Source organism: Peromyscus eremicus, chromosome 1 (genome assembly GCF_949786415.1).
Source record: "Peromyscus eremicus chromosome 1, PerEre_H2_v1, whole genome shotgun sequence".
Taxonomy (NCBI): Eukaryota; Metazoa; Chordata; class Mammalia; order Rodentia; family Cricetidae; genus Peromyscus; species Peromyscus eremicus.
The window spans coordinates 75,329,510-75,350,253 of record NC_081416.1 but is presented as its reverse complement, the minus strand read 5'-3'; the positions used below and the strand labels follow the sequence as shown (position 1 = coordinate 75,350,253).

The 20,744-nt window shown below is 50.3% G+C and overlaps 1 protein-coding gene across 2 annotated transcripts in view; it reads left to right on the top strand.

The window, feature by feature from the left end:
* The window catches only part of Itgal (integrin subunit alpha L), a 38,893-nt gene extending 18,372 nt beyond the window's left edge, over window positions 1–20,521 (top strand). The window contains exons 16-31 of one of the 2 annotated variants that reach the window (XM_059266565.1): window positions 1,346–1,506; window positions 1,589–1,740; window positions 4,083–4,172; window positions 9,071–9,124; window positions 9,226–9,296; window positions 9,629–9,770; window positions 11,051–11,161; window positions 11,551–11,630; window positions 11,726–11,812; window positions 13,051–13,126; window positions 13,540–13,653; window positions 13,870–13,926; window positions 14,018–14,116; window positions 14,794–14,889; window positions 15,495–15,605; window positions 18,922–20,521. In XM_059266565.1, coding sequence (XP_059122548.1) covers window positions 1,346–1,506; window positions 1,589–1,740; window positions 4,083–4,172; window positions 9,071–9,124; window positions 9,226–9,296; window positions 9,629–9,770; window positions 11,051–11,161; window positions 11,551–11,630; window positions 11,726–11,812; window positions 13,051–13,126; window positions 13,540–13,653; window positions 13,870–13,926; window positions 14,018–14,116; window positions 14,794–14,889; window positions 15,495–15,605; window positions 18,922–19,080 — 1,660 coding nt within the window. In that variant the 3' untranslated portion in view covers window positions 19,081–20,521. Of the gene's footprint in view, window positions 1–1,345; window positions 1,507–1,588; window positions 1,741–4,082; window positions 4,173–9,070; window positions 9,125–9,225; window positions 9,297–9,628; window positions 9,771–11,050; window positions 11,162–11,550; window positions 11,631–11,725; window positions 11,813–13,050; window positions 13,127–13,539; window positions 13,654–13,869; window positions 13,927–14,014; window positions 14,117–14,793; window positions 14,890–15,494; window positions 15,606–18,921 lie in introns of both variants that reach the window. The other variant, XM_059266558.1, reaches the window with a different exon arrangement.
* Window positions 20,522–20,744: the final 223 nt, after the last annotated feature.

Sequence of the window (20,744 nt, the reverse complement as noted above, 5' to 3'; positions counted from 1 at the left end):
ATAAATACATCATGGGTAATAAAAAGCTTGAAATTTATTCTGAATATTATATGGCATGACATGGTCTACATAGTGATTTCCAGGTCAACCAAGGCCTATAGTAAGACCTTATCTTTTTTTTTTTTTTTTTGGTTTTTCGAGACAGGGTTTCTCTGTGTAGCTTTGCGCCTTTCCTGGGACTCACTTGGTAGCCCAGGCTGGCCTCGAACTCACAGAGATCCGCCTGGCTCTGCCTCCCGAGTGCTGGGATTAAAGGCATGCGCCACCACCGCCCGGCAAGACCTTATCTTAATCTATCTATCTACCTGTCTGTCTGTCTGTCTATCTATCTATCACATGGCAATGAGCACAGTCTCTATTTCCTAATACCAAAAACCCCAGCATGTAACCTACCATTGTGTCTGTGGTATAAGTGGGTCTCTCTCTCTCTCTCCCTCTTCCTTCCTCTTAGGATCTCACTAGCCTGGGTTGTGGTCTTTCTGTCTCATGCTTATAGCACTGGGATTGTAAGTGTATGCTACTGCCCCCCCTCTGATTTCTCTTCTTCTCTTTCTCTCTTTTAAAAAACCATTTATTTATTTATATGTGCACGGGGGTGTGCGCTTAGGGGGTGTCAGAGGACAACTGATGGGGGTTGGCTTTCTCTGTCCACCATGTAGTTTCTTGAGACTGAACCCACATGATCCAGCTAGGTAGCAGGTGCCTTTACCTGCTGAGCCACATCATTGACGGCCTTTTTAAAAATTGTGTTTATTGGGCTATTTGTGGTGATGCATTCCTTTAATCCCAACACTTGGGAGGCAGAAGCAGGTGGATCTTTGTGAGTTCAAGTTCAGCCTGACGTACAGAGCAGTTTCCAGGCCAGCCAAGGATATATATATATATAGTGAAGCCTCGTCTCAAAACCAAGAAATTATGTTTGTTTATTTATTTGTGTATCATATGTATGTGTGTGCATGTGTGTATATGTGCTCACACTCACACGTGTGTGCCATGGCGCAATGTGGAGGTCAGGTGGCAATTTGTAGGAGTCTATTCTGTTTCTACCATTTGGGTCCTGGAGACCAAACTCGTCATTAGATTTGATGGTTAGTGCTCTTACCCATCATCTCACTGGCCCTGGTTTCTCTTTTCCTCAAAGATCAATTCTTTAGGGAAAAATGGATCACAAGGCCAGTGAACTAGGGAAGCCCTGGCTGTCACTGCTGCTATTAATGAGGGACTTCTCACAGTGACATGGAAAGAGAGTCCTCTGTCTCTGCTGGACAGAGCTCCCAAATGTGAGTCACAAGCCCAGTGGTTTGTGGTGCTCAAGGGAGAGACTTAGTGGTTTTCTGCTCTGCAGCTCGAGGCCTGTGGTGGATGTTGTCACTGAGATGTCCTTCTCCCCAAATGAAATCCCAGTGCATGAGGTGGAGTGCTCCTTCTCAGCCAGTCAGGAGCAGAAGAAAGGAGTCACGCTCACGGTGTGCTTCCAGATCCAGGCCCTCACGACTCAGTTTCAAGGTCACTGCCATCCTCCTGTTCCCAGAAGAGCTCCCAGCATTGGGAGGACTCCCATCGTTCAACAGCCTCCCTTTGTGCCCAGGTCGCCTGCTTGCCAACCTTAGCTACACCCTGCAGCTGGATGGCCATCGGACGCGCAGACGAGGTCTGTTCTCGGGAGGGAGCCACGAGCTCAGTGGGAACACATCTGTCACCCCAGTTAAATCCTGCATGGACTTCAGGTTTCACTTCCCGGTAAGGGAGCTGATGCTGGTGTTCTGGGAAGGGCTGACCGAAGCGAGAAGCAATGAGGGTACAGGCTTAGCTCTATCACCATACAGCTGTGACAATGACACTCATTTCTTTTTTTTGTTAGTTTGGTTGGTTTTTTTTTTTTTCAAGACAGGGTTTCTCTGTGTAGTCCTGGATGTTCTGGAACTCACTCTGTGGACCAGGTTGGCCTCAAACTCACAGAGATCCACCTGCCTCTGCCCCCCCCCCCCCCCCCGACAGAGAGCTAGGATTAAAGGTGTGCACCACCATGCCCAGCCCTGTTTTGTTTTGTTTTGTTTTGTTTTGTTTTGTTTTGTTTGAGACAGGGTTTCTCTGTATTGGTTTTGGTGCCTGTCCTGGATCTTGCTCTGTAGACCAGGCTGGCCTTGAACTCACAGAGATCCTCCTGGCTCTGCCCCCTGAGTGCTGGGATTAAAGGCATGCGCCACCACACCCAGCCCCCTCCCCAATTAATTAACTAACTAATTAATTTTTGCTTTTCAAAGGTTTATTTGTATATGTATTTTATGAGTGCTCTACCTGCATGTGCACCTGCACATCAGAAGAGGCATCAGATCCCTTATAGATAATTGTCAGCTGCTGTGTGGATGCTGGGAGCTGAATCCGGGACTTTTTGAAGAGTAGCCAGTGCTCTTAACCCCTGACCCATCTCACCATTCATTGGCCCATTTTTTAAAAATATTATTTTGGACAGTTGCTGAAATGTCCAAATGGAGTTTGCTTGTGTTAGGTTTCTTCTCTGGGATGGCAAACCCACAGAACTAGAAGCAGTACCCAGGTGGTCGGCACCCACCCTGGACAATTGTCCACTCCCAGTCTCGGTTTGTTCCTGACTAATACCCTGTCCCTCTGCTCCTCGCACCCCACTCTTCTAGCTCTGGAAACTTAAAACATAAATTTGCCGGAGAAGACAGCAGCATGTTACAGGGAACGTTGAGTTTTAGATCTGGGTATGTGGGTTCTTGGCTCTGTTCCTCTCAGCTCTAGATGTGAAGACAATCATGTCAGTTTTTAGAGCTCTTCCCCTCATTCTGAATAGGGAATGATTGTGCCCACTCTGAAGAGCAACAGGTTCCTTAGGCATAGTTCAAATTGACAGCCTACCTAGGCTATTATGGCCACTAGTAATAACAAAAGATTAAACCAAAGTCTGTAGTCAGAGAAAGAATAGCCTAGTTGTTCTGGAATATTCCTGTATGAAATTTGATAACGGCTGTCTAGGATAGATATATAGATAATATGTATCATTAAATAAATGTGTATATATTATATATGTATATATTATATATGTTTACACATGTTATGTATATGGGTGTTTTGCCTACAAGTATGTCTTTGTACCACTTGCATGCCTGGTGCCCAAGCAAGACAGAAAGCATTGGCTCTCCTAGGTTTGGAGTTACAGATAGTTGTGAGCCATCTGTGGGTGCTGGGAATCAAGCCAGGGTCCTCTGGAAGAGCAGCCAGTGCTCTTAACAAATAAGCTATCTTTCAGCTCCCTAGAGCAATCTTTAAAACATTGTTTGTTTGAAAAAGGTCTCACTCTGTAGCCCAGGCTGGCCTGGAGTGCTAGATAATCGTCTTGCCTCAGCCTCTTAAGTCCTGGTATTATAAGCATGAACCACCATGCTTGGATCAATTTAATAATGGTGTCTTAGTTACTTTTCTATTGCTATGAAGAGACGCCATGACCAAGACTACTTATAGAAGAGTTTGTTGGAGACTAGCTTACAGTTTCAGAGAGTGAGTCCATGATCATCATGGCAGGGAGCATGGCTGCAGGCAGGCAGGCAGGCAGGCAAGCAGGCATGGCACTAGAGTAGCTGCCATCTGATCTACAAGCAAGAAGCAGAGAGAGCTAAATGGGAATTACATGGGCTTTTGAAACCTCAAAGCCCATCCTCAGTGACACACCTCTTCCAACAAGGTCACACCTCTTAATCCTTCCCAAACAGTTCCACCAACTGGAGACCAAGTATCTAAATGTATGAACCTATGGGGGTCACTCTCATTCAAACCACCCCAAACGATTCAAGTGCTTCCATTACAACCTGTGGAAAACTGTGGGACTGATTAATGATGTCTGACAATGAGGAGTGAGCTCTTGTACTGGGAAGCACATTATAAACGCCTGATCTATAATAAATGTGTTTAGTGTATTTAAGTGTGTGTGGTGGAAAATGGTAAGCTCTTAACATATAACTACTAGAGTGTTATTGCTGGTCAAGTACAGAGGAAGCATGCTCTTAGTCGGGGTTGGGGTTCCAGTTAGATTCATCATGACACCATGTTCTCACCCTCAGATCTGCATTCAAGACCTCATCTCCCCCATCAATGTCTCTCTGAATTTCTCTCTTTTGGAGGGAGAAGGAACACCAAGGAACCAAAAGATGGTAAGATTAATGGATGTTTAAAGGGAAGACTGGAAAATCTAGTTAGCAACGGTAAAGCTAATATGTGTTACTTAAGCAAAGGGAATTCATAGGAGTTTGTATTTAAAACTGCTTTGGGAGGAAGGGGGGCAGGGTCTTCCCCAGGTTCTGAGGGCTCTGAGGAAGAAGAGGTAATGGGTGGAGTCTGGAGGGTCTCTTCAGTGAAGCTGTTCTAGGCCCTGCTAGGCATCAGCCCAACCACATTACTTTCCAGCACTGGCCTAGCTTTGGGCTCGGCCTGTCCCTGAGGTTACAAAGACGGGGCACCTGAATTAGCCTTCTCCCTCTGTGTGGTCAAATCAATGTCAAATTGGGGTGCTATGGAGCTAGTGGGGGAAAAAAATCCATCCTAATTCCCGAGATCAGACGCTCCCTAGGCGCGTCAGAAGTGTGACACCCTCTTTGGAAACACTTGACGGTCGGCTGGTGGTTGGTCTGGTGAGAGGTCTGGGGGAAAGAGTGACCTGGGAACTCAATTGTGGACCTTCCTAGCAAGGCCTCAGCAGGTTCTCTCCCGACCCGTCTCCTGGGACTGCTTTCTACTATGTAGAGAGCTCTTGTTAGTGAGGCTTTTCCAGAGGAGGCCGTGTGGTGACCATCAAGGTCATTCTGTGCCTTTGGTGTCATACGATGGGTGCACCCCTCTAATCCTGGGATTTGGAGGTAAGGGCAGGGTGCTTACAAGAAACAAGCGCAGTGTATTGGCTGCTGCACATGCACTTGGGCAAAGCTAACTGAGGCCCACTCTGTGCTGTGCCACCTCTGGGCACTCATTCTGCTGTGGTCCATAAGTGTGACCCTGCCCTGGAGGAGCTCACAGCCTGCTGCCAGAGAACCCACGGTCACTACCCTCTTCAGTGGTACAGCTGTCAAATTACAGGCCAGGCTGCAGTGATGTATGCCAGAGATCTGGGGGTAAGGCAAGTCTGCCCGTAGAGGTGACCCAGAGGTCCCCAAGAGGAGAGGTAAGTGTTCAGAAAGACCATAATGTGGCATAGATGAAAGACACTGGAGACTCTGGGATGATGGGTGTAAAGAGGAAGAGGAGTCAGATGGTCTTAGGGTCTAGTCAAGGGCATTGTGGAGACATCAAAGAATTTGTATGTGGGAAAAGGAAATGCTATATATTCATGAGTTAATTTTTTTCACACTTACTAATTTTACTTTTGTGTGTGAGTGCTTTGCCTGCATGTATGTATTTGCACTACATATGTGCCCATGAGGGTCAGAAGCGGGCACCAGATGCCCTGAAACTGGAGTTTTGAGCTACCATTTACATGGCTGTTGGGAACTGACCCTGGGTCCTCTGCAAGAGAGGTCAGTGCTCCTGACTGCTGAGCCGACTCTCCAGCTCCTCAGGGGTGGTTTTAGTGCCAGTGTCAGAAACCCAACTAAAACTTGATGTGAGCAAGAAGGGGCATTGACCAAACCAGACAGAGGCACAGGCCTAGCTCTGTGTGCGTCTGTATCCAGACACCTGGACAGAGACATCAAGACTCTTTCCTTCTCCCTCTCCTTTCTTTCCTCCCCCTCCCTCCTTCATGTAGCCCAGACTGGCCTGGAGCTTGGTGTGAAGCCCAGGTTGTCTTCGAACTCCTGGTATACCTGCCTCCATTCCCTAAACCCTGATCACAGACACGTGGCCTGCGGCCAAGCTCGGGAAGCTTTCTTCATTGTGTGTAGCTTGTTGCCCTTGTATTGGTACCTTCTTTGTCAGATTTGTGCCAATCAAGTAAAAGAGAGAGACCTTCCCACTGTTGTGACCCTAACCCAGTGCCAGGGAGCAGACCTAGATGGTATACATGCCCAATATGTACGGAGGCAACCAAAGCCTGGAGGGTGGGACCAGATATTTAGGAGAGAGGGAGGAGACTTTGCTACTGTCACATGGATATTTAAGCAGCTAGTTCTAGCACTGATGTGAGCAGCGTGAACCTGGAGGCAGGGAGGATGCTGTGGTGGTGGGTTCCACCGGGCAATAGTCAGGTGTGAAGCAAGGTGCTCTGTGGGAATGGAGAGGAGGAGATGATGCATTAAAGAGTCTCTAGAGGGGGGTTGGGGATTTAGCTCGGTAGTAGAGTGCTTGCCTAGCAAGCGAATAGGCCCTGGGTTCGATCCTCAGCTCAAAAAAAAAAAAAAAAAAAAAAGATTCTAGAGAAAGATTGTCAGGAGCTTCAGATGTGCAGAGAGGCAAAAGACAGTGGCCATTTGTCTTTTGGATATGGGTGGATGATGGCACCCCACAGCAGGAAGCCCTAAGAGAGAGCACAACTCTGTCAGGAACAGGACTAGAGAGTTCAGCCTCAGAACATGTGGTATCTGGGCCTCTGAATCATACATAGGCGACTTGCTCTGTCTAGGCCAAGGTATCTGCTAGGCCTACCCAACTTCAAATAATAGAGGTCTGCTTTAAAACTGGCTTTTTCGTGTTTGGTTTTTGTTTGTTCGGTTTGTTGTTTGTTTGGAGACACCCCCCCCCCCCCCGCCCCGCCCCATCTCACTCTGTAGCCCAGGTTGACCTGGAATGCTTGATAATTCTTATTGCTACCTCAACTTCCTAATTGCTGGGATTACAGGTGTAAGCCATCACACCCAGCTAAGCGTGATATCAAAATTATATTACATATATTGATGTGTGTGTGTGTGTGTGTGTGTGTGTGTGTGTGTGTGTAGATCAGCTCTCTCTTTCCATCATGTGGGAAGTCTTTTTTTTTGTACAAGGCAGGTGGGACTGGTTTGGCTTCTGTACTTCTAAATCAGGAGTCAACAAACTATTTGCAAAGACCAAAAACCCTTTTGCTTCTAGGTCTGGGTGGTTTCTGGGTGATGACATCTTGTGCTCAAAGATGCCTGGGCTCGGGTTATCACGTCTGTGCACCTGGCCAAGGAGGACAAAACAGCACACACAGCTTCCCTTGAAGAATATTTTCTAGAAAATCTACATAACATGTTCACTGACATCCCAAGGATTAGAACTTAGTCACGTGTTCACACTCGGCTGCAAGAAAAACTAGGAAAAGCAGAGACTCACTGGGCGGTGGTGGTGCATGCCTTTAATCCCAGCACTCAGGAGGCAGAGGCAGGCGGATCTCTGTGAGTTCAAGGCCAGCCTGGTCTCCAAAGCGAGTTCCAGGAGAGCCAAGGCTACACAGAGAAACCCTGTCGGGGGGGGGGGGGGGGCGGAGTAGAGACTAATATCCCTGGGAGACCTGCTCTTTTCTGAAGGGAAGTGGAGGAGCAGTGACTCTGGGGGAGCAGTGGCTCTGGGGGTGGGGGCTGAGAGGAGAGGGGGGAGGGGAGGTTGCATCAGGAAGTATTGTACGGAGAAGAATAAATAGAAAGAAAAAAATGTGGAGACTGTTCTTAAGGCAAGAGGTGAGGAGCCCTGTTCAGGGACTACCAGCAGCCTCTAATGAAAACCCAGCACATCAGCTGGTACTTGAGGTCATAGTCAGTGTCAGGACAGCCTCCCTGGGAAATGCCATTAGTTCTGGATTTTACAAAAGGAGTAGATTAGGTAGAGGCAGTGGGGGTGGGATGGGATGTGAGGGTGGTGTATGTTGATATGGTCAAGGGAGATGGACGATGGACCTTGTTTCTTTCAGAAAAACAGCTGAGGGGTTCAAGGCCCTAGTCATCCATTTGGCTCATGGTTCCATGGGTGGTGGGCACCTGTGTGAATGTTGAGGTGGGTGGGGATTGTCAGCAGAGACCACTAGGACTCTGTCCACTTAAAGACGAGTCCGGAGGATGAAGTCTTCTAGATCCAGCTGTGAGAACCTCTGAAGTCCTCCCAGGGTTCCCTTACCTTTAGAAGACAATCTCAGGGCCCCGGCATTGCCCACAAGGCTCAGTGGAACCTGGACTCTGTCCTGCCTTCTTGCTCCTTCTAAAGCACGGTGCTGCAGCTAGTCCTGCTCCTGGGAGAGGCCCTTCTGTTCTGGTAACGAACACTTGAGAGATAATTAATTTATAAGAAAGGTTCATTTGGGCTCATGACCTCAGAGGTCACAGTCCATGACCATCAGTTGGCTCTGTTGCTTCGGGCTTATGATGAGCACATATTATGGTGGGGAGCGTTTGGTAAAGCCACCTACCCACATCATTGTGGGCTGGGAAGTAAAGAGAGAGGAGGAAAGAGTTGGGGTACCAGTGTCAACTTCAAGGACATGCCTCCAATGACATAACATTCTTCAATTAGGTGTTAGCGCGTATAGATTCTGCCGCCTTTTAATTGTAGTACAGGCTGGGACCAAACCCTTGGCACACGGAGAGGTGGGCATTCTAGATCCAAATACCACAATTAGCAGGAATGCCATTGCTTCAGGATGCTTCCTTATCTGGGTTAGGAGTCCCTTTCCCACGCTCTGGAGCTTCCCTGTACGTGTCTCACCGTAACCCCTCACCACTGTGGATGCCATCTTGTCATTTCTGCCTCTGTGTCTGTTTTATGATCAGACGAATTACCCAGTGCCCTGTGGTCTAGAGCAGGAGTTCAGGAAAAGCTGTGAAAATGGTACTGAATTTCTAGGAGTTGGAGAGCAGGCCTGGGAGGATAAGGTGTCGGCAGAGGAAAAGCACGGAGAAAGGGCCACTGGCACGCCGGTGAGGCCAGATGCTGAGCAGCCACGAGCCACTGCCAAGGGCGGGACTGTAGTCTGCTTTGTCCCAGCCCAACCAAAGGGAGGGAGAGGCACCCCAAGCCTCATCCGCCCACTGTGAAGCTGTCCCTGGAGAAGGACCGTGTACCCGGCTGTGGGTGTGGGTCGGGGTGTGGGGAGGCCACAGTCTTTCCAGCTGAGCTCCATCACAAGGCCTGCTCACTCACCCGAGTACTCTGTCTCCTCCATGTTCAACAGGGCAGGGACACGCAGCCCATCCTGAGACCTTCAATACACGCAGTGACTAAGGAGGTAAGAGGGAGAGGAGGCAGACACATGGTCCGGGGGTCCCTGTCCAGCTCTGCGGGGTCCGGGGCCTGAGCCTCCATCTGGGTCCTGTCTTGGTCTTTCAGGTCCCTTTTGAGAAGAACTGTGGGGAGGACAAGAAGTGTGAGGCAAACCTGGCCCTGTCGTCCCCTGCCAGGTCTGTAAGCCTTTGTCCCTCGACTCTTCTTCAGTTCAACTCCATCTTCCTGAGGTGGCTGCAAAGAACACTGAGGCAGTGTCAAAAACCCTTCACCCATGGGCTGTGTCCACTAGGAAGGGGGCTTCCTCTCTGGGTCACCTTCCTTCTCTGAGGAAGGCAGTCTTTAGCAGTGCTTGCACAGGGATTAGCTAGTGTTAGGTCACTGAGCCTGAGCATAGGAGCTGGTGTCTATGGTCAGCCAGCTCCCTCAGCTCTGACGTCCTCACCCAGTGCTGTCTCCTGCCATCTTGGCCCCCATGACTTTTTTCTGGTCATCCCCAATCCCCCAGCTCTGGAGTCCTGCATCTGACGTCCTCTGCCAGCCTTGCCGTGAACTGGACACTGAGCAACTCGGGAGAAGACGCGTACTGGGTGCAGCTGGGCTTGGGTTTCCCTCGAGGACTCTCCTTCCGCAAGGTGGAGATGCTTAAGGTGAGCCCGAGGCTACCACCTGCCTCAGTCGTTTCCTGCACTGGCTCCTGTTCCCATGATGAGCTTTGGGTAGCCCGGATGGCCAGGGTAGGTGGCATGGCAGCCTATGTGTAGGACTCTGAGGGTCACATCTGCATTCCCAGCCTGGTGGTGCTCATCAAACTCTGAGCTGAGGCATAAGCTCTTGGGGCCCTGAATTATCTTTTTGGAGCTGGGAAATTGGAAAAGGGCTGGGGAGATGGCTCAGCCAGTAGGTAAAGGATTTCTCTTGCACTTGAAGACCTGAGTCTGGTCTCCATGTAAAAAGCTCACATATATGTGCACCCTCATACACACACGTACTTAAAAATAAAATTAAAAGGGACTAAAGAGATGGCTCAGCAGTTAAGAGCACTAACTGCTCTTCTAAATGACCCAAGTTCAGATCTCAGCATCCACATGGTGGCTCACAACTGCTGTAACTCCAATTCCAGGAATTCTGTTGCCTCTTCTGACTTTGGTGGACTCCTGCATGCATACACACACACACACACACACACACACACACACACACACACACATTCAACTACATGCTCATATACATAAAACAAATAAGTATGTATATATTTTGTTCTCCTTTTTTGAGACAGGCTCTCACATGTAACCCTGGCTGGCCTGGAACTCACTATAGAGACCAGGTTGGCCTTGAACTCATAGAGATCCACCTGCTTCTACATCTTGAGTGCTGGGATTAAAGGCATGCCTCACCACTGCCTGGCTTACTTTTAGCTTTTTTATTGTGTGAATGTATCTAAGTTTTAGCATTCTAACATTTCTAGGCATACAGTTCACTGACTTTGAGCCTAGTCACAGTATCACACAACTTTCTCTTTCCAGAACTCTTACGTCCTCTCAAGCCTGTTGAACATTCCCTGTTCTTGGTCTCCTGCCAACTTCTCATACACTATTCTGTGAATTTACATATTGGATTGCATGTAACAATGGACTCACAACATGTGTCCTGCATATCTGACTTATTTCACTTTATGTGGTTTGTTTTAATATTATATCTTAGTATTGCCCAAGTCGGACTCAGACTTTTGGATTCAGGCAATCCACCTGCCTCAGCCTCTTGAGTAACAACAACTAAAGACATGCACCGTTAAGTTCAGCCATGGCTTCCTCTTTGCCTCCTTGGCCCTGCCTCTCTGAGCATGTGTCCTGGGAGCCACAAGCCTTGAGAGTTAGTGGCCTCTGGGGGACCCTAGACCTTGTTCACCAAAAAGCTTCCTCATTCCCAGCCACACAGCCAAGTACCTGTGAGCTGCCAGGAACTGGCTGACGAGTCGAGTCTCCTGACCAAGACACTGGCCTGCAATGTAAGCTCTCCCATCTTCAAAGCCGGCCGACAGGTGAGTGTCCAGCAGCTCTCCCACAAGGGCCTGAGCTGGCACACAGGGAGGAGATCTCGGTTCTGGCGAAGGGAAGGTGGTTGGCCAGGAAGGGTCTATCCTGTCACAAGAGGAGGTATACAGAGCTGCTTTGCATCTCTGAGCCTGGATTTGGGATGAGACAAACCCAAGACAGGGTTAATTCATTTTGTGGCTTTGCACACCTCACTCAGCCCACTCCCAGAGTTTTCCTCAACTGTCCAGTGGAAATGAGACCCCTATCCAGTGCCAGAGTCGTGGAAAGCACACACTCCGTGGTCACTGTAGGGCTGGTGACCCAACTAGGACCGTGAGGCACTCAGGTTACCCTGAGACACCTCCATCTTCTCTCACCTCTGTTCCTCTGCCAGGTCAGCCTCCAGGTGATGTTTAGCACGCTGCTCAACAGCTCCTTTGGAGATGTGGTCGAGCTGAATGGTGCCGTGCACTGGTGAGCAGGCCCATCCACATGCCTGTGCTGGGGTTAGATGGTCAGGAAGCCTGGCCGTGCTCTTCTGATGGTGTCCCTCTACCTTGCCCACGCAGTGAGAATGAGAACTCAAGCCTCCTGGAGGACAACTCAGCCACCATCCACATCCCTGTCCTGTACCCAATCAACATCCTTGTTGAAGAGTGAGTGCCAGAACTCAGTCACTCCCTCCTTCTACCCCAGCCTTCCCACCTGGGTGTCCTTGTCACCCAGGGACCCCTCACCCCCAGCCCTCTTCCTTTTTGGATGTCTCGGGTTCAGTCAGAACTCATCCCTGCCACAACAGGCTTCAGGGTTCCAAAGTAGGAGACCCTTTCAGAGCTCTGTGTTCAGGTCAGCGTTCACCTGTGGAGAAGCATGCTGTTGGCTGACTGGTGGCAGGCTCTCTCTCTTTCTCTGAGGCTTCCCTTACCCCTGTGAGGAGCTTCAACACTCTGCACCCTACTAGTGAACACGGGTTCCGTGAGAAGGCTGGCGTTTGCCCAGGGCCACGCGGCTAGGAAGGACTAAGCTCAAGCTTGTCTTATTCCAAAGCACTTGGCTGGGTCCAGTTGCACTGGATCCCCTTTCTTCCCGGGGTTGTAGTGCTAGAAGAAAGGGGAAGGGCAGTCCCAGAGTGACCTTTGCCCTCCAGCCCTTTAGCGTCCAGTCAGAGCAGACTCCCGCACATGGAGTCAGTGGCGTCAGCACGCAGTGGGTAGCGGACTCAAGGGTCTCTAGTTGGATGTTCTGGTTGGTATAGAGAGAGCACAGTGGCTTTTTGAGGTTGGGTCTGTGGTGAGGACAGAGCCAGTGTCTGAGCTCAAGTCTCCAGGACTTCTGCACGTAAGTGTCATGCAGGGTGGTGCTGGCGTGAAAGAGGGGGGCAGGTGTTGGAGAGAGGAAAGGCTCGTGGAGAAAGCTGGCCTTGTCCCTCCATCTAGAGGCACCAGGATGAGGGCAGGGGAGGAGACAGAGAGCAGAGCGTAGGCAAAGGCAAGGAGGCAGGACTCGGGGAAAGCGAGTGGGCAGCCTCCAACACGGGCAGTGTGTGCAGGAGAGGGGCGGGGGGGGGGGGGAGGCAGTGGGTGTGAGCAGGGGAGCTGCAGGCAGGGGTGAAGTCCTGGAAGTCAGAGAGAGGGCTGTGCACACGGGAAGGACTCACAGGGAGAGATGGTTATCTAGACAATGAGCTGAGTTGAGACACAAATGAAGGTGGCCTGTGGTAGTGAGACACGGCTCCCCAGGTATGACCTTACTTCCAGAGCTTCAGTTCTGCTCTCTACTGGTCGTAGACCATGACAAGGTGCCTGTGAAGTCCCCAGCACAGTGATGGAGGCGCAGAGGCTTCTGGGGTCGGGACTGCTTCCTTCCCTCCATCCCCACACATCTCTCTCCACAGCCAGAAGAACTCCACACTGTACACCAGTTTCACCCCTAAAGGCCCCAAGACCCACCAAGTCCAGCATATCTACCAGGTACAAACTTCCATGGGGAAGGGTCCTTGAGGCCTCGCTTTCTTTTATTTATTTTTATTTTTTATGTGTATGGGTGTTTTGCCTGCATGTATGTCTGTGTACCACTTACATGCCTGGTGCCTCCAGAGACCAGACGAAGGTGGGGGGTCCTCTGGCACTGGAGGCATAGGTGGATGCAAACTGCCATGTGGGTGCTTGGAACTGAACCTGGGTCCTTTGGAAGAGCAGTCAGTAGTGCTCTTAACCACACTTGCAAGAAGGCACAGTAGCAGGGCCAGGTATGGTCCATCCTTACGTACCACCTGGAAGATAACAGGCCCCAGAACTCACCCAAGCAGTGCCTCAGGCCACACAGGGTGGGTGGTAGTCGGAGTGGTTGCCATTCAAGCTTTGCAGTCTCTGCCCTTCCCCAGGTGAGGATTCAGCCTTCTGCCTATGACCACAGCATGCCCGCACTGGAGGCCTTGGTTGGGGTGCCACAGCCTCACAGCGGGAGCCCCATCACACACACATGGAGTGTGCAGATGGTGAGTACCACTCAGAAGAGGGCAAAGGGAGCTGGTCCACGGCGGGAAATAACTACATAAAACTGCTAGATGTAGGAAGGGAGTGTGGACGGATGGACCCCAGTTCCATGGGCTCAGTGATGCCTGAATTAGACAAAATTATCCTGTGGGGGTGCCTGAGTTCGTGGGGGAGGAAGAGGCCTCAAACCTACTGAAGACCCCACCTCCAATTCCTAGGATCCTCCTGTCACTTGCCACCGTGAGGACCTGAAGATGCCATCTAGTGAGGCTGAGGTATGGGTGTGTGAGCTGAGGAATGAGGCTGGAGGTGGGCAGTAAGCTGGGAATGGTGGACCTCTCTGACTGGTGTTCTTGACCACAGCAGCCTTGTCTACCTGGAATTCTGTTCCGCTGCCCAATTGTCTTCAGGTGGGAGACCCTCATCCAAGTGAACGGGACAGTGGAACTCTCGGAGGAGATCAAGGTACTGCCTGCTTGTAGCTGGCCGTGAGGAATGTTGAGGATCCATTTGCCTTAGGAGTCATGGGGATGGGCTTTCCACCTGGGCTCCCTCAACTGGTCTCTTCTTGAATAACACCCTGGTTGGCACAGGTGCAAACAAACCACAATGAACCACGGGGATTTGTTTGAAATTTATGGGGTTGTTTTTGTGGTGCGGTTTGTTGTTTATTTTTATTTTTTATTTTGGGTTTTTTTTTTTTTTTTTTTGGTTTTGGTTTTTTGAGACAGGATTTCTATGTCACCCTGGAAGTCTCTATGTAGACCAGGCTGGCCTGCAACTCACAGAGATGGACCTGCCTCTGGCTCTGAGTGCTGGGATTAAAGGCATGTGCCACCACACCCACACCCAGCTTTGCTCGCTTTTAAGTTAGGGTCTCACTGTGTAGCCAGACTAGCCTGCAACTTATGATCTTCCAACCATTCCTCCCAAGCACTGGGAGGAGAGCCTTGTGCCATGGTTGCCAAGGGTAGTTACATGTTCCTTCTGGGAAACTCCACTCTGACACTGGGGAGTGAGTGATACATTAGACCATCACAGTAGAGAAGAGGCAGAAGATGAGGTCCTCTCTTACCCTGTGCACATGGGCGGAAGTCCAGGCTCTCAGCCCTGTTCTGAAAGACACCCTCCTTCCTCCACAGGCCTCCTCCACGCTCAGCCTCTGCAGCTCACTCTCCATCTCATTCAACAGCAGCAAGCATTTCCATCTGTATGGCAACAAAGCCTCCATGGCCCAGGTACATACCTCAGAAGCCTAAGGACAGACAGCAGAGAGGTTTCGGGAGCCCATGCAGAGCTCATAGGAGGGGTCCCATGGGAGAAGGGACGCTTGGCCCCCGTCAGGGCCTCCTCTGATCCAAATCCTTGTGAAGTGGGTGGTCCCACCTCACTGGGAAGCAAGCCAACCGCAGGGTCACTTGCCTGAGATGTTATAGACCCAGGCGTCTGCTAAAGATCAGCACAATGGTACTTTAGCAAAGGGCCACCAGCCCAGCAGTGAGCACAGAGGCCCAGGGTTCGAGGATTAGGCAATTCAGTGTGGCCAGAAGGTGGACCTAAACCCAGAGAGCAGATTCTTCTGGGCTTTGAGTGCCCAGCTGAGGTGCTTCCTACTGAGGCCAATGGCAAACAAACCACATAAGTCTCAGGGCAGCCTGTGGTACATGTGGCCAAGTGGCTGGTTCGGGCAATGGGTGGCACATTTATGGAAAAGGCTCTGTGGACAGAGCCCAACGCTATGATGCAATTCACACCTAAGAAATAAGACTGGGGGTGGACTGGGCACACGGGGGTGTTTAGGGTGGGTGGCCTTTTCCTGCCCTCACCTAGCTCTCCTCCCCAGGTCCTCATGAAGGTTGATGTGGTCTACGAGAAGGAGATGCTGCACCTCTATGTGCTCAGCGGCATTGGGGGTCTAGTGCTGCTGGTGCTGATTTTCCTAGCGCTCTACAAGGTAGGGGCTTCCGGGTGGTTAAGAAATGCCAAGACAGCTGGGGCAGAGGGGGTGGGGACACTGGCAGGGACCAGGGCGGAGCATGCCGGACCAGGGAGGAGAAGAGACAGAGCAAGCCTCAGCTCATGCCCTCCATCTACAGCTAGGGCTGTAAACCTCAAAGAACAAGTGCGGGAGACTTTACCCTCACTCAGTTCAGCCCTGGTCCAGGCAGGACCAGGTTGAGAGAGGAAAGAGAAAGGAGGTACCCATACACTGGGGACCTTCTGGTGCCAGGTACTGTACAAGGCCCCGTAAAACAGAGACATACAATATAAATGTGGCCCCCACTCATATGAAGTTCACAGTCGAAATACAGGACACAGACAGGAGCCAGCTAATGAAGGCTGTCCCAGGGCCTGTGTACTCTGGAACCTGTCATGGAGGCACCTGACTCAGGCTGGAGGACCTGGGAAGGCCACCGAGAAGAGGTGGCATTTGAACTGAAGTTTGGACAGGAAGTAAAAATTAGGGACAAAAAAGAACAGAGGACAGGTGCTCCATAAAAAAGGCTCCAGAGTTTCAGAAACGAAGCTGGGTGCAATGGTGCTCACCTACAGTCCCGGCACGTGGGGGTCAGAGTAGACTCTCTGAAAGTTCAAGGCCAGCATAGGTGCCTATGGAGACCCTGTCTCAAAAGTTAACGGAAAGGGGCTGGAGAGATGGCCCAGTGGTTAAGAGCACTGGCTGCTCTTCCAAAGGACTCAGGTTCAATTCCCAGCACTCACATGGCAGCTCACGACTGTCTGTAAGTTCCAGGGGTTCTAACCCCCTCACACAGACATACATGCAGGCAAAACACCAATGCACATAAAATTTTAAAAAAAGATAAGGGAGAGTGTAGCTGGAGAGTTTCTCCAAGAGCTCCCACCAAGTACGGCAGTCCCGCAGCCCACTTACAAAATAAAAACACAGATGCTTATATTATTTAAACTGTTTGGCCTAATGGCTCAGGCTTCTTGCTATCTAGTTCCTATATCTCAAATTAACCCATATCTATTATCTATAAGTTGCCATGCGGCTTGTGGCTTTACCCGTACCTTACATCTCACTTGTCATGGCAACGGCTGGCAGCATCTCTCTGCCTCAGCCTTCCACTTCCCAGAATTCTTCTCCTCCTTGTCCCGCCTACCCTATCCTTCCTGCCTGGCTACTGGCCAATAAGTGTTTTATTTATCAATCAATCATAGCAGCATATTTACAGCATACAGGACATCCCACAGCAGGAGAGAGGCAAAAATGGGGTAAAGCTGCACAGCCTGTTGGCTTGTGTTTCCCACGTAATGCCTTGTTCTGATGTCTCCCTCTCCATGGTCACCGTCAGCTCTTCCTCCTTCTTCTGAACTGGCTGCCCCAGTGCTCCGTCTTCATTTAACAACTGCCCTATTAAGGATCATATAACATCTGTACTGTAGACGGTTTCCCTTTTGCATCTATCTAAACCATGGGGCAAAAACAGCCGTTGTTACCCACTCTCCACACTTGTCCAAGTATTAGAATTAATTCTCAGAGAAGGAGACACTGGAACACACATGTGTGCACACACAATGTTAAGCTTTCAGGAGAGCGTGCACAGCACACATTTAAGCACTACACTATAGATTCTTCCTGGTAGAAGGTATTGTCAGATTACCCACCTGATACCTAAGAGTGTCAGTGGTGGAGCAATTGGCAAGCATGCAGAAGGCCCTGGGTTCCAGTCTTAGCCCTGAAAAGAAAATCACCTACTTAACAGATTTATATGTGACATATGTGTGTGTGTGTGTGTGTGTGTGTGTGTGTGTGTGTGTACGTACACCTTATATATACAGGAGCCCACAGAGGGAGGTTAGAAGAGAGAGTCAGATCTCCCGGAGTTACGGGAGGTGTTGGGGACTGAACCCAGGTCCTCCACAAAAGCATTAAGCACTCCTTACTCCTGTACCATCTCTTCAACCCCCTGTTGTGTGTTTTGTTTTGTTTGTTGAGACAGGCTTCGGCTGGCCTTGGCCTGATAAATTACTAAGTCGCCGAAAATGATCTTGAACCCTTGAATCTCCTGCCTCCACCTCCGTAGTGCTAGGAACACAGCCCCCCCCCCCCAACAGGCTCTACAGTGTGGGAGTAGTGTGCACACTAGGCAAGCACACTATCAGCTGAGCTACAGCATTAGCCCACATGACGTTTTTTAAAGAGAGTATCAGTATGTAGCCCAGCTGGTGAAAATTCAAGATCCTTCTGTCCTTCCTCCTGAATTCTGGCACTGTGATCTTGGGCCACCATGCCTGGCTGATGCATGGCATTCTAAGGAGTCTAAAAAGGAAATTACCAAACTTAAAGCTTTTTAAAGTAGTCACGAGATTTCAAAAACATCTATTTCTTTAATTTTATTCTTTTTTGTGGGGGATGGAGGGGGCAAGTTCTCACTATGCATCCCTGGCTGCCTAGAACTTCTGATGTAGGTCAAGCTGCCTTACACTCACAGAAATCTTCCTTCCTCTGACTCCAGAGTGCTAGCATTAAAGGCACGCACTACTACACCTAGCCTAAATGGTTTTTTTTATTTGTGGGCTGGAAAGCTGGCTCAGTGGTTAAGAGCACTTGTGTTCTTTCAAATGCCCCTGGTTCGATTCCTAGCACCCAAATGGAGGCTTACCATCTCCTCACACACCAAGCATGCAAAACACTCATACACACAAAATAATAAAAATAAATCTAAAAACAATTTTTAAATTTCCCTCTTATTGATGGGGGGGTGGGGTGGGGGAAGCATGCCATAGTGCCCAGGTAGAGGTCAGAGGACAACTTTCAGAGGTCTGTTCTCTCCTTCCACTGTAGCTGAGGGACTAAATTCTAGCAGTCAGACTTGTGTGGCAAATGTTTTTACCTGGAGCCAGCTCACTGCCCCTTAAAAATAAATATTTCTGCCAGGCGGCGATGGCCCACGCCTTTAATCCCAGCACTCAGGAGGCAGAGGCAGGCGGATCTCTGTGAGTTTGAGGTCAGCCTGGTCTACAAAGCAAGTTCCAGGACAGTCTCCAAAGCTACACAGAGAAATCCTGTCTCGATAAACAACAACAACAACAACAACATAAATAAATAAATAAATAAATAAATAAATATTTCCGAGAAGCAAACATGCAGATATCCCCCATCCTCCAAGCAGGTGCCATCTGTATCCTATTTGTCAGCATAAGACATCACGTGTTTCAGGGGCGGCCAGTCTCTAGACGTCTTCAGGTCTTGCGGGGGTGGCTGGTCTCCTGACGTGTGTCCATTCAATGTGTGCTTCTGACAGGTTGGCTTCTTCAAACGGAACCTAAAGGAGAAGATGGAGGCCGATGGAGGTGTCCTGAATGGAAGCCCTGGCGAAGGCGCTGACCCTCTGGCAGTATCTGGAGAAGAAACCAAAGATCCAGGCTGCCTAGAGCCCCTCCATGAGGATGACAAGGACTAAGGCCTAGGTGTGATACACCGACGGCCCAGGACTAGACGTACAAGCTCTGGCACTGACCAGCTTCAGCCAGATGCCACTGTGTCCCTTAGTCATGGCTGTTCCTAGTCCTAAGTTTCCCTTTCGTGAGCATAAAGCTCATTCCTACCTTATCGACAGGTGCATGATATGACTCTGCTGAGGGAGGCCAGTGCGGCCAGAGGTGAAGCCCTGTCTTCTGTTAGCCTGCCTTGCTGTCCCCCAGAGAGAATCTTTGGTCTAAACTTGGAGAAACTGTCATCTCAGGACCCGGTTATACTCCAGGCCTCCCAACTGCCCTGGATGCCCCAGCGGTCTGGATCTGCCCCACACTCCCCTGCCTGGACTCTGGCCTGGACTCTGCTGACAGACTGCAAATCGTACCTGTGGCATTGCATTGCCGCTGCAGACGCCTTCTCCTTGAGTCAAGGACAAAATTCCTGATGAGCCTTCGAAGGTCAAACCAGGCCCCAGCGGCCTTCCCGGCCTCTGCTGGAGAAAACTGGCCTCTTCCCACTTGTCTTCCCTGCCTCTCTTTCCGGGGCTGCAGCTTCTCCAGCCCTTCCCCGAGGCATTCTCCTTCCTGTGTTGCTGCATTTCACCTCCAGTCCTCTCCTGCCTGGAACCTTCCTGCCTCCTCCTGTCCTGGCTCAGGGAGGATTCCACACCTTGCACTTCACACCAGCCCGCACTTGTCTCTGGTCCCCCAGGTTGTATTTGTTCTCTCTTTGATGACTGAATTCCTGCCTCTAGTGAGCGCCTTGAGGTTAGGGCATACATACCTATCGTGTTCACCTTGGGACTATGTGGTGATACCACAGGGTAGGGATACAGAAGGTGCTTGATACCGTTTCAGTGACTGATGACGAAGGCTGCGGGAAGATAGAGAAATAGTACGGATGAGCCCCGGGCATTGCATCCTGCAAACCTCTGCCTTTCCAGGCTCCTTCACATCCTGTTCAGCCCCCAGTTCCCACCCAGAAGGCGCTCCAGGAGCCCCGGTACAAAGCACATGTATGGTGGTTTGAATGAGAAGTGCCCCACGTAGCCTCAGGCATCGGAACACTGGGTCTCTGTTTAGAGAGGTTGTGGGGAAGTGCAGCCTTGCTTTAAGAAGTACGTGCCTGGAGAGGGCTGTGAGGGGTAAAAGCCACGCCCCATTTGCAGGAGGGCTGTGAGGGGTAAAAGCCACGCCCCATTTGCAGGAGGGCTGTGAGGGGGCAAAGCCACGCCCCATTTGCAGGAGGGCTGTGAGGGGGTAAAGCCACGCCCCATTTGCAGTTCAAGCTCTGCTTTGTGCTTGCAGTTGAGGTGATCTCTCAGTCTCCTGCTGTCCTGCCAGCGTCTGGCTGCTGTGCCTCCCCACCGTGATGGACCCTTGTCCCTCTGGAACCATAAGCCCAAATAAACTGTCTTCCATAAGTTCCCTTGAGTGTGCGAGTTTATCACAGCAACAGAAAAGTAAGGAACACAACATGCCTGCGTCTCTTTATCCAGTACGTGGGGAATTACGTCCAAGTGCAGCATTCCAGCCTGGCTCATTTAAATGAACATATCCCCCTCAAATTTTTAGCAAGTAGAACCAAAATAATAAGGCCCGCTTCTCTTCTCCTGTATTAGGTTTTATTTTGTTTCTTTGTTTCTTTGTT